Raw genomic sequence first — 13,758 nt, 5'->3', positions numbered from 1 at the left:
CCTCTGCTGCAGAGGATAATATCATTAGTGTTACCAGCCTCAGAAATTGCATCCCAAATAAATGCTTCACAGAGTTCAAGTAACAGACACATCTGAACATCAACTGTTCAGAGGAGACTGTGTGAATCAGGCCTTCATGGTTGAATTGCTGCGAAAAAAAACACTACTAAAAGACACCAATAATAAGAAGAGACTTGCTTGAACCAAGAAACGGGAGCAATGGACATTAGACCGGTGGAAATCTGTCCTTTGGTCTGATGAGTCCAAATGTGATATTTTTGGTTTTGAGACGCAGAGTAGATGAACAGATGATCTCCGCATGTGTGGTTCCCAACGTGAAGCATGGAGGAAGAGGTGTGATGGTGTGGGGGTGCATTGCTGGTGACACTGTCTGTGATTTATTTCAAATGCAGGCACTTAACCTGCATGGCTACCACAGCATTCTGCAACGATACGCCGTCCCATCTGGTTTGCCCTTAGTGGGACTATCATTTGATTTTCAACAGGACAATGACCCAAAACACACCTCCAGGCTGCGTAAGGGCTATTTGACCAAGGACAGTAATGGAGTGCTGCATCAGATGACCTGGCCTTCACAATCACCCGACCTCAACCCAACTGAGATGGTTTGGGATGAGTTGGACAGCAGAGTGAAGGAAAAGCAACCAACAAGTGCTCAGCATATGTGAGAAACCCTTCAAGACTGTTGGAAAAGCATTCCTCATGAAGCTGGTTGAGAGAATGCCAACAGTGTGCAAAGCTGTCATTAAGGCTACTTTGAAGAATATAAAATATATTTTGATTTGTTTAACACTTGTTTTGTTTACTACATGATTCCCTGTGTTATTTCATAGTTTTGATGTCTTCACTATTATTCTACAATGTAGAAAATAGTAAAAAATAAAGAAAAACCCTTGAATGAATGAGTAGGTGTCCAAACTTTTGACTGGTAATGTACATAGATCAATTCACCACAGAGCGACTGTAAAGTCTTTTTGACCCACACATACAGATGTAGGATCTCAATTTGATCACACCTGCACCGCAGGAAATGCAGATGAGCTTTGTGATTTACATAAAATCACTGAATTACCTGCACTAACGCACAATTATATCCACAGTATTCCACTTTTCATGTAGCCTCCTTTTAACCAGCTAATAACTGCCTAACCACAGATCTAGCCATCTAACCACCGACCTAGCCTTCCCACTGATCAAGCAACATTTTAAAAATGTTTTATTTAACCAGGCAAGTCAGTCAAGAACAAATTCTTATTTACAATGACAGCCTAGGAACAGTGGGTTAACTGCCTTGCTCAGGGGCAGATTTTTTCCTTGACAGCTCAGGGATTCGATCTAGCAACCTTTCAGTTGCTGGCCCAACAGTCTAACCGCTAGGCTACCTGCCGCCCCAAGCTAACATAATGGACTAAATTCCAAATCCTGTTGCTGCAGGCTTAGAAGGCAGGACTGTGTTTGGGAAAACCTGGACTACTGTCCCATGACTCGTTCCCTCTGCTTTCAGCTTCCACGGTACTTTGCTTCTCTCTTGTGGACAGAAATCTAATGACTACCAAAATCAGCAAGGCATTTATCTGGGAATGCTTTCCCAGCGCTAAATAGCATAAGTAAATAGAATCTTAAAAAATTAAGAGTATTTTATTAAGCAGTCACAGAAAAAAATGCAATAAACACATACAAGAGCATTCACCTGAATACAAATCTTAATTTCTTATTTTTCTGCAGCTGAATCTATCGGTTTTGCACACAGATACAAATTCACATGGGGGGGGGGGGGGGGCAAACGGCGATGTCTTTCATTCCATATGGTGTCATTTTCCCATAAAATGTCTGGGAGAGCAAACATAGGATTAGAGGTAACACGCTGGCCCCCACTTTCAGTATATCTACTAGACCACTATCATTACAAGTATACAAAGAGAGATGCCCCAATACAAAACAGAATGTGAGGTACTATGCTGAGGACATCCTCAAGCAAACTAGATGAGGTGCAGAATAGCTAGTACTGTACAAGCAGCAAAGCAGGGATATTTTAGTATTTTAAGCACTTCACATTTGAGTGCAGTGAACAATTTACTGTCTTCAAGGGACAGAATAAAATCTGGTGGTGGGGCATGGCCCTATGTACAGTAGCAGACTGACATTGAGGGCCTCTAAAGCAAATTTCCTGCATTTCTACACATCTTCCCATGGGGCAGAGAGAAAACTTGCCACTTTAAAGCAAATGTCCTGCAATTCCCAAAATGTTGTTAGTTCTCAAAGATGAACTTCTAAAAAAATCTATAGGTCCATTATCTTTTATATATAATTTGTATCTAGTTTTAGTCATTTGTTTACACAGAAAAAAAATATGTCCATAAAACATTTAGGCGGCCTGCCCAAGACCTTTCTATTCAGAAAAGAACTCTGAAATCTATAGCATGTCATAAGGTCACAATTGGAGAACATTTCAAGAAATAATTGTCTACTCACTGTAGAACTGATAATGACTCTTTAATATAACATGTGAAACTAAGACAGGTGACATCTTGTGGCTTGCAGCATTTTCCTTGGATCAGTAAGGCTTCACAAAACACAATTATTCAAGCAAAAGCTTAGAGATGACAAAGCATCCATGTAAAACTGTCTCAGACAACAGATGAGGGAGACTGATCGTCATTGTGAGGAATTGAGTGACACCATCTGCCATAACTTCCTCCATGAGTAACACTGGCTGGCTTTCTGATCAATTGAATTATATGACCCTTATATGACCCTCTGTGGGCTTGAAATTCAAGAGTAACCAATGAGACACACTCAAAAAGCAGTTAGAATCTGAAAAGTATCATTATTATTCTTCAACTTTCACAAAATGTGGAGAACTACCGTGCTTCTGCTTCCCCTTCAAATCAAACTACATTTCATCCTATTTACATCAATGACTTTTCATTATTGAAGCATATTTACACAAGTGCATTAAATAACGTGGGATTCTACAGAGTTGAATGAACATGTCCAGAGACAACTAAGTAAATGACGTGGGTCAAAAGTCAAAACGATCATTATGTACAGCATATCTGTATGGTGTGATGATCATCTTTTGCATGGAACGCTAATTTGCTCCAGAAATCAAAGAGATTTTGCAGAAGGCACTTAAAACTCTGCAGACCCCTTTTAGGATTGAGCTCAGACTACAGCATTCCATACAGTCTTACTTTCCATTTGTCATGTAAACTGTAAGCCACTTCATAAAATACATCATTAAATATGTCCATTGACCAGCAAATCAATTAACGTACATTATATATATATATATATATGTCACAGTGTGTCAGGATATAAAGGCATTCACACATGCGACGTGTTTTGGCAAAAACCTTAGTTACAATCAAACAATATTACATTGACACCAAATGGGGACATTGAGCTGGAGTAGATACTGAATGAAGAGACTGGATTCCACCACCTAAATACAGAGTCAAACTGATATGATGCCAGTGGGCTGGGAGGTCATGAGACTCCCTGAACCCAGTTAGTAGCGTTAAAACCAAAGGATGGACACAAACACGTAGAACTTCTCCACTGAAAACAGCTATGATGAGCAGGTACTCTCCGCTGTCCTTCATCACAGTATTGTGACAACTGAAAGACTAAGCAGTGGTTGGTGTTGTGGTGGTGAATTGAAGACTACACAAACGGTGCAGAATGTGGTGGTGGGTTGAGAGTAGACAGGGCGGTAGAGAACCACTTCACAGAGGCAGCAAGGAGGACTCACAGAAGCAGGCTGGACCTACACTCTCAGCTCCTTCAAGACTTGGAATGCTGGATTAACCACTGCAGAGTGATATCTGAAGATGGGATAAAACTTTATCACATCATTGCAGAGATATTTAAAAATCACAAAACTATTGCAAAACAGAAGACACTATGTATTACAAAGAGGGGACAAAAACATTAAAAGAATGAGCATAAGCACAGCACTCCATCTTAATTGAATTAGAAATGCTAAAACTGATCATTGGTAGTGGCTGTGTTAATTGCCTCCCTCACACTACTACTCACCTATGTTGTCCTTCTCTTTGCAGGAAACAGAGTAACAACAGATTTCTCTGTCCTGGATGGCTGACAAATTCCTGTAGAGAGTTAAATCAGTAAGTGCTTTGGTTTCTTCTACTTTTGGGGTGCTTTTTGTTGTTGTTGTTGTGTACACATACACACCTTGATTGTATACAGGATAAAAGTGTCTAGGTGAATTAAATATACAGTAAATGTCCTTTTATCACCTTCCAATGATGTGGAGTATGTAAGTAATAGTCCTTCTAAACCATGCCAAGATAAAAAGGCATTTAAGGACCTGGCAGAGTATTTCTTTCTTCAACCTCGCATCAACCAGCCATCCGTAAAAAACGTACTCAAGATAAATGGTCAGCAAGAAATGGGCAACAAAATGTTCAAATGTGGTATTCCTATTGGAGTCATGGCCATTTCATTACCCCTGGGAAGATTACACTGTCAAGATCACATACAAATGAAGGATATATAGGTTAACATGTCTGTCCTCATTTTGACCAATATGACAAATTGATCATTCAGGGAACAGGGAGAAACAGAGTATCTTACAACTTTTCGATGAGTTGCTTCTCATCAAGCGCACTGGGAAGATCTCTCTTGTTACCAAGCACTAGAACCTGAGGAGAAGAGAAGAGCGGTCAGTGGGTGTATGGAGACAGAGCAGGCTTTATGACCATCTCTCTCTGTGACTCAGATTTCTCAGCAGAGCCAATCCCACTGGGCTGCCCTTCCCCGTTACTGCAGATACATCACACTTTCTGGACAGATAATCTATACGTTTTGCATTACCTCTTTGCTATTACAGAACCTTCTCTGTTGGTGGAAAAAGACAACCCCTATTTGGCAAGCTGGAAGGCAACAGAGTCAGCATGTCAAACATTGTCTTGTCAGTTGGCAAGCTGCTGGGCTGGAAACTGAAATCTAATTTAAAAAATCTTGGCTGGGTACAAAATTGAGCACTTCCAATGCCACTTAGCCTAAGTAACTTAAACCATTAGTGGTCGTAATTGCCAATTAGGAGTGATGATCAAATGCATCTGATTGGAGTCATTGGACGCTCCAGGTGATGTATGGCATGGGTCAAGGTCAACCAAGATGTGCTGAACATTGGGTCTGAAGAACTCAAGGAAGATAAGTGTCACTGACCGGCCACTCATTGGGATTGATATAGCATTAGATTTGACTGAATAACTGACTTACAGGGATGCCTTGTAGCTGAGGCTTGTCTAACAGGTTGTGGAGCTCGTTCCTGGAGGCCTCTACCTTCTCACGGTCTGCTGCATCCACCATGTAACTGGAGAAACAAAAACAATGCTCAGACGCCGGTTTTTCAAAACATTCTGTCTAGTAGATCCATATGCAAATGGGTAAAAAAACATATATAAAACTCAAAGTTCAAAGGCATTCAGTAGCATTGCATTTTCTCACTGATCAGCATCGCCATAGGGAATGAATCCAGACTTCCAGCGAAAAAGAGGCTGTAGCTTCAACTAGACTATATTTTAACTAAACAAAAATATAAACGCAACATGCAACTGAGTTACAGTTCATATAAAAGAAATCAGTCAATTGAAATAAATAAATTAGGCCCTAATCTATGGAAGATACATGACTGGGCAGGGGCGTAACCATGGGCGGTCCTGGGAGAGCATAGGCCCACCCACCTGGGAGCCAGGCCAACCCAATCAGAATATTCCCCCCCCCCCCCCCCCCCCCAAAAATGACTTTATTACAGACAAATACTCCTCAGTTGCATCAGCTGTCTTGGTGGCTGGCCTCAGATGATCCCGCAGGTGAAGAAGCCGATTTGGAGGCCCTGGGCTTGCATGGCGACACGTGGTCTGCGGTTGTGAGGCCGGTTGGACGTAGTGACAAATTCTCTAAAACGGCTTATGGTTGAAAAATCAACATGTAAATTCTCTGGCAACATCTCGATGGACATTCCTACAGTCAGCATGTCAATTGCATGCTCCCTCAAAACTTGGGAAATCTCTGGCATTGTGTGACAAAACTGCACATTTTAGAGTGACCTTTTATTGTCCCCAGCACCAGGTGCACCTGTGTAATGATCGTGTTTAATAAGCTTCTTGATATGCTACACCTGTCAGGGGGATGGATTATCTTGGCAAAGGATAAATGCTAATTAACAGGGATGTAAACAAATGTGTACAAAATCTGAGAGAAATAAGCTTTTTGTGCATATGGGAAATTTCTGGGATCTTTTATTTCAGCTCATGAAACACGGGACAAACACTTTACATGTTGCGTTTATATTTTTATTAAGTATAAATATCCAATGCCATTTTGCAAATATTGTTGAAAACTACTTCTAAGACATTAGTCATATGGATTGATGACTTAGAAAAGCACAGAAAAGCACAAAAAAAGACAGTTGACGAAAAACATGAAAATGCCATCTCCAATTGCTGCAGCTGCTAGCAAGGAAAATGGTGGAGAAGAACAGTCAGACGGCCGAGTACTAAACTAAATGCATCCTGAAAAGATAACAACATCATCTCCTGAACCCAGCGTGATTGCTAAAGTAGACCATAAAAAAGCATATCTTTATGCAGCGCTAAGTGTTTTTGGTTCAAATTAGGGCAGGAACCACAGAGTTTGAGAGGGTAGGAGCCTGCATTTCAGAGCCAAGGGCATATGAGACCAGGTAGAGACATTGGTGAGAGGAAACAGTCCTGGCATTGACACACACTGACCACAGCAAACGTTGATACAGAGTAGCATGTTATGGTTAGAGTGGAGCCGTAAGGTGGCTTACTCTGGTCCAGATACTTACACAATGGCATTGACTCCTCGACAGTACCTCTCCCACATGCTTCTGAAGCGAGGCTGTCCACCTATGTCCCAGATCTGCACAGTAGACACAATACAGACAGACAGTAGGTCAATGTGGACACTGCACAGACACTCTTCTTTCCCTACCGTTCCCAGAGAGATGCACAGCAGACAGCAATTAGAGCAGAGTTGAATGGCAAACCTTTACCTTAATCGTCACGTTGCCTTTGGTAACCTTCCGCATGTTGAAGCCGACTGTGGGAATCATGTCTTCACTAAACTGACCAGACTGAGAAACCAAAACAAGGAAAAGTGAACTTAGGACATGAGGAATGCTTTATCGGCGATGTGGACATTTAGCACACAAAGCTAGACACAAAAATTTGGCTACACATTGAGCAGCAATTTCAAAAATACCAAATGTATTATTGCAGATTTGGGGGATAGTTGGTGGCCAGGCTTGAGCCTGGAACATTTGAAGGACGTTTGCCAACAAAATTCACTACCGATTATGGTATCAAAGACTCCATAAAATGTAGGTATGGTCAGTTAAAGGTCACAGAGATGTAAAGGGGTATGATTGTCTCTACGATATTGTCTCTACATTGAGGCTATTATAAGGCGAAAGAAATTAAAAAGATTACAACAATTTTGGGATGCTCTATATAATGTCATTGTCAGTTGCATAACCATTTTTCCAAAATGCCCTCAAAACAACTTTGGCTATGCTTAGAATTTCAAATATTACAGACACTGAAAATATGTAACATTTTAGAACACATAAAAAGTACACTTAAAATTGAATTTCAAAAATATTCTGGCACATTAGCTTATCAAAATTGCTGAAGGGTTTGGACTTTCAGATGTGAGAACTAAAACAGGAAGAAAGTGACACTGAGGTTCAACCAAATTCCCCCCAAATGAGGCCTATAACATCTGGTTCTATTATGGTGCCTTCCTGGCCACCTGGTCAAATGACACACATTCACAGTTCCCTTTTAGTGCAGGAGGGAGTTCACAAGCACCATCTCGCAAAAATGTAACACCAACAGATCAAGAGGGGTATTCCATGTCTGCTCCAAAGGGGACTGTAGGAATGAGCTCTAGAAGAACAAAAGTCCAATGACAGCCACCATTGCCATCAGTATAGTTTTATACAAACACTTGAGTAGCAAGGCAGACAGAGGGATTTCAAAAATATACAAAAAAAAACTGCATTAGAGTTGTGTGGCTGGTGTCGTACTGCTGACTACGGGGTGGGTGAGAGCGCAGCTTTGTCCAGCTCCTGACCACGTCCAGGTCACCTGACCACAACTAAGTGAAAAAGTGCTGCATTCTTGAGATGAATTCAAGCATGGGGAAACTATTCCAATCTGCTATTGCAAAGCCTCTTTGGTAATTATCCTCTTTACTCAGACTAGAGTATCAAACAATTACTGTAAAGGACATTCTTAAGTCAAGCCAATACATATGCCTAGACTTCAAATGGTCTTGGTATCTGGGGTCATGAATTAAGCAGGTTGTGGGTCTGTTACTCTCTCCACTGGGATTCTCTGCCTCTAACCCTATTACAGGGGCTGAGTCACTGGCTTACTGGTGCTCTTCCATGCCGTCCCTAGGAGCGGTGCGTCACTTGAGTGTGTTGAGTCACTGACGTGATCTTCCTGTCCGGGTTGGCGCCCCCCCTTGGGTTGTGCCGTAGCGGAGATCTTTGTGGGTTATACTCGGCCTTGTCTCAGGATGGTAAGTTGGTGGTTGAAGTTATCCCACTAGTGGTGTGGGGGCTGTACTTTGGCAAAGTGGGTGGGGTTATATCCTGCCTGTTTGGCCCTGTCCGGGGGTATCGTCGGATGGGACCACAGTGTCTCCCGACCCCTGCTGTCTCAGCCTCCAGTATTTATGCTGCAGTAGTTTATGTGTCGGGGGGCTAGGGTCAGTTTGTTATATCGAGTATTTCTCCTGTCTTATCCGGTGTCCTGTGTGAATTTAAGTATGCTCTCTAATTCTATCCCTCTCGGAGGACCTGAGCGCTAGGACCATGCCTTAGGACTACCTGGCCTGATGACTCCTTGCTGTCCCCAGTCCACCTCCGTGCTGCTGCTCCAGTTTCAACTGTTCTGCCTGCGGCTATGGAACCCTGACCTGTTCACCGGACGTGCTACCTGTCACAGACCTGCGTTTTTCAACTCTCTAGAGACAGCAGGAGCGGTAGAGATACTCTGAATGATCGGCTATGAAAAGCCAACTGACATTTACTCCTGAGGTGCTGACCTGTTGCACCCTCGACAACCACTGTGATTATTATTATTTGACCTTGCTGGTCATCTATGAACATTTCTGTTATAATCTCCACCCGGCACAGCCAGAAGAGGACTGGCCACCCCTCATAGCCTGGTTCCTCTCTAGGTTTCTTCCTAGGTTCTGGCCTTTCTAGGGAGTTTTTCCTAGCCACCGTACTTCTCCACCTGCATTGCTTGCTGTTTGGGGTTTTAGGCTGGGTTTCTGTACAGCACTTTGAGATATCAGCTGATGTAAGAAGGGCTTTATAAATAAATTTGATTTGATAATGTGGAGGCTGCTGAGAAGAGGACGGCTCATAATAATAATAATGTGTTTGATACATTTGACACCATCCCAATCTTTCCGCTCCAGTCATTACCACAAGCATGTCCTTCCCAACTAAGGTGCCACCAACCTGTGATGGACACACACACACTACATGACTAAAAGTATGTGGACACCTGCTCATTGAACATCTCATTCCAAAATCATGGGCATTAACATGGAGTAGGTCCAGCCTTTGCTGCTATAACAGCTGCCCTTCTTCTGGTAAGTTGAGGTTGGGCACTGATGTTGGGCAATTAGGCCTGGCTCGCAGTTGGCATTCCAATTGATTCAAAGGTGTCCGATGGGGCTGGGGTTAAGGTCAGGGCTCTGTGCAGGCCAGTGAAGTTCTTCCACACGGATCTCAACAAACCCTTTCTGTATGGACCTCACTTTGTGCACAGCGGCATTGACATGCTGAAAAAGGAAAGGGCCTTCCCCAAACTGTTGCCACTAAGTTGGAAGCACAGAAACGTCTAGAATGTCATTGTATGCTTTAGATTTCCCTTCACTAAAACTAAGGGGCCAGACAATTATTCATACTCCACCAAACTTTACAGTTGTAACTATGCAGTCGGGCAAGTAGCATCCTCCTGGCATTCGCCAAACCCAGATTCATCTGTCCGACCACCAGATGGCGAGGTGTGATTCATCACTCAAGAGAACGCGTTTCCACTGCTCCAGAGTCCAATGTCGGCAAGCTTTACACCACTCGAGCTGAACCCTTTTCATGAAGCTCACAACAAACAGTTATTGTGCTGATGTTGCTTCCAGAGGCAGTTTGGAACTCAGTAGTGAGTGTTGCAACCAAGGTCAGATGATTTTTACGCACTATGTGCTTCAGCACTCCCGTTCTGTGAGCTTGTGTGGCCTACCACTTCGCGGCTGAGCCGTTGTTGCTCTTAGAAGTTTCCACTTCACAATAACACTTACATTTGACCAGGGCAGCTCTATCAGGGCAGAAATTTGACAAAGTGACTTATTGGAAAGGAGGCATCCTATGACGGTGCACTGTTGAAAATCATTGAGCGCTTCAGTAAGGCCGTTCTACTACCAATTTTTGTCTATGGAGATTGCATGGCTGTGTGCTTGATTTTATACACCCGTCAGCAATAGGTGTGGCTGATATAGCCAAATCCACTAATTTGAAGGGGTGTCCACATACTTTTGTATATATATAGTGTATGAATTGGCTAAGTTTCTTTTGGGGGAGAGTAACTGTACCAAGTGTGCTTCTGCATGGGGCAGAAAGCCAACATTGTGGAACAACTAGGGAAAACAAAGGACCTGCTTTCCTTGTGCAACACTATTAGTCCTTCCAAATTTGGGGCGGCAGGGTAGCCTAGTGTTTAGAGTGTTGGGCTAGTAACCGAAAGGTTGCAAGTTCAAATCCCCGAGCTGACAAGGTACAAATCTGTCGTTCTGCCCCTGAACAAGGCAGTTAACCCACTGTTCCTAGGCCGTCATTGAAAATAAGAATTTGTTCTTAAAGGTAAAAAAAAAAAAATGTTTTAATGACTTGGCAAATCAGGCCCAGAATTCTACATGCCTGCCTGTCTACAAGTATATTGCCAAAGAGCAAATATGGATATTGGGACACATTTGATAAGGCTAGGCCTGTGGAGAGGGAAATATAGCCTAATCAGCAGTAGGTCAACTGAACAGAGCCATGGTCTGAGAAAGTGAACCAACTCCACGTTCTGAAATACCCTTAAGTACTATGTAGTGTGCACTTTTAAACAGTGACTTAATACAATAGTGACATTTTACAGGTAGCCTAGATAGGATGTTAATCTGGTCTCGGAGTTCTGTAAACAGTGCAATTCTTATAGGCCTAACTGTTGATGTTATGTTTCCATGTGACTTGTATCAGTGCAGGGAGGCAGTCACTCCCCTTGATATGAATTAAACCTGACTCTTTTCATCTCACTTGGATGATGTAATAACAGCAGAAGGCTGCCAGAAAAAAACTCAAGTTGAATTGTACAGTTTGGAGTAAAAAAAATTGCTAGCTAGCCTCATGATTCAGCTCTCAGAAGTAGGGCCTAGCCTATAGCTAGCTAGCTACTTTGTGGTTTAGGCCAAAGCAAAGGACTGTGGGTTTAATCATTTCAAATGGTCACATTTGATGACACAGATGAACGGTTTGTTATGCTTTAGCCATGCTTTAGCCATGCTAACTAGCTAGCCAACATTAGCTGACTGCAGAAACAAAAAAGGTGATGCCCCTCAGCTTGCTAACGTTACATATTTTAACTCCAGCGTTGCCATGAGAGTTGGATAAATTAATTAACGGATTTGACTTTAGAATATGTGTGACATAGCTAACGTTAGTTACATGATAAAGTAGTCTTATTTATGGATAAAGTTAGCCAGTCATGTTGCTTACTAACTACTAACGTTATAACTGTAACCGATTAAACTGAACTCCAACCAACGTCACATCAAAAACAACTGATTTCAGCACAAAAATAGCCCAATTACACACGACATTTTTTGGGCGCAGAAATCTGTAAAAACATATATAAAACGTACTTTTATTTTACGTCGGAGTTACAGTCCGCTCACAGTAGTCGCCACTCAACTCCATCGTAAATCGTGGAGTTGAGTCGGGTACTTACTACTAGCTAGCTAGCTGATGACACTGCAGAGCACCTGTACTTACTGCTATGCTAGCATAGCATTATGTTAGCAAACAGTGAATCAGCTCAGATGGTAGCTAACCAACTTAACTAAGCACACAGGTTCCTTACATACTAGCTAGCTGGGCTAGACAGTCCAGCGGCTCGTGGTCTCTCCCTATCCAACACCAGCATGTCAATACGAGGATTTTTTATTAATGTGATGTGGTAATTAAATCCTTATACTTACTGATATCACATTGACAAAGGTGGTTTTCCCGGAGTACTGAAGTCCAACTAACGTGAGCTCCATCTCTTCTTTCCAGAAGAGAGACCTAAACCAGTCCAAAAGCCTGTTAATTAGCGCCAGCATCTTGATGAGTGCCACTGAACACAAAAGTAATACAGCAAGACCAGTAACTTCTATTCATAGAGATCCTATTAATTCCTAATGATATGGTTCTATCCGCCTCCAGACAGCTGTTCCGTTCGGACAAACAAAAGTATGTCTACAGGAAGTAGCATACCCGCTGTCATATGACCATGACGGCTGTGTCTCGAGACTCAATCAACATTACGTGTAGGTCTTATTTTTCACCGCAAGATGGCGAGTTAGTATTGTGATTTAGAAAATCTGACTTCAAGGGTCACTGTTGTGATCATGATTGAGCGTCTCGTTTAATTATTCATTCTCAGAGGATAGGCTACTGTCTTCTTATGTATTTTATGAAATTGTGTATGCAGAGCTCCCTTGTAATAAAGAGACTCGTCTCAATGGTGACTCCCTGATTAAATAAAGGTAAATAAATCCTGACATTTCTATATTTAAATTATTATAGATTGTATTGCCACTTTTCGATTCTTTTATTTGGTCCTATACAACTGTTGCAGGATAACTTTCTAGTGTATTTGAGATTTAAAAAGGCTTCTAAAGTTTGCAATTTCCACTTAGAAATATCAGACTTGATTTTCCTTTTCCGAAAAATGTATCAACTGCTACAAAAATGTCCATTAACTATAATCCACATAATAAATACATTTTTGTTGTTTGTACTATTTGTTTTTTTGTATATTCTTTTTCACAATTATTTTCTATTTTTATTTTTGTAACTTGCTTCTATTATTTTAAAACCCTTATAGGGACTGGATTATTTTTGTATATATATTTTTATTCTAAAAAAATATATGTTTAGCTCACATTATATAATATAAAACTATGCATTAAAAATGGCAAAAACAAATGTAGACATTAATAAATGCATTTCAATAGCTTCCAAAAATTGTTTAAAAGAGCGCTCGTCAGTCATCGAGCATATATATAAATCCTTGGGAGAAACGTGCCTCATGTTCACAGCGCAGTGGCGCTTACCATGACCTACAGTCCTTTTATGGTGGGGCAGCCATTAATGATATGCTAAACAGATAGCCTATTTCACTATTCAGGTTGACCATCATTTGCAATGAATTAACTATGTGTGCTGTAAGTTTCCACTGCCTATGCAACTACAAGTAGCCTTTAGCAGCCTTTAATGTTAAAAAAATATAAAGAATACATTAATATAGCTAGATCCATCACACTTGTTATGCACATTTGTCCATTTTGGTGCTGGAAGATAGGCTATGCGTTATGCCAGTCTGAGATTATTGCTGTCTCTTCCATTGGTATTCT

General features: G+C 41.6%; 1 protein-coding gene across 1 annotated transcript; it reads right to left on the bottom strand.

Moving 5' to 3' along the window:
- Nucleotides 1–1,643: 1,643 nt before the first annotated feature.
- On the bottom strand, nucleotides 1,644–12,612 carry LOC120060166 (ADP-ribosylation factor-like protein 8B-A). Its single transcript, XM_039009292.1, has 7 exons — nucleotides 12,340–12,612; nucleotides 7,073–7,153; nucleotides 6,866–6,939; nucleotides 5,272–5,365; nucleotides 4,621–4,688; nucleotides 4,063–4,133; nucleotides 1,644–3,848 (listed from the first exon to the last, which is right to left on the bottom strand). Exons 1-7 carry the CDS (start codon nucleotides 12,460–12,462, stop codon nucleotides 3,808–3,810), a joined length of 552 nt encoding a protein of 183 aa, XP_038865220.1. The 5' UTR covers nucleotides 12,463–12,612; the 3' UTR covers nucleotides 1,644–3,807.
- Nucleotides 12,613–13,758: the final 1,146 nt, after the last annotated feature.

This window comes from Salvelinus namaycush, chromosome 2, assembly GCF_016432855.1.
Source record: "Salvelinus namaycush isolate Seneca chromosome 2, SaNama_1.0, whole genome shotgun sequence".
In the NCBI taxonomy this organism is placed as follows: domain Eukaryota; kingdom Metazoa; phylum Chordata; class Actinopteri; order Salmoniformes; family Salmonidae; genus Salvelinus; species Salvelinus namaycush.
This window is presented reverse-complemented; position numbering and strand designations above follow the sequence as displayed.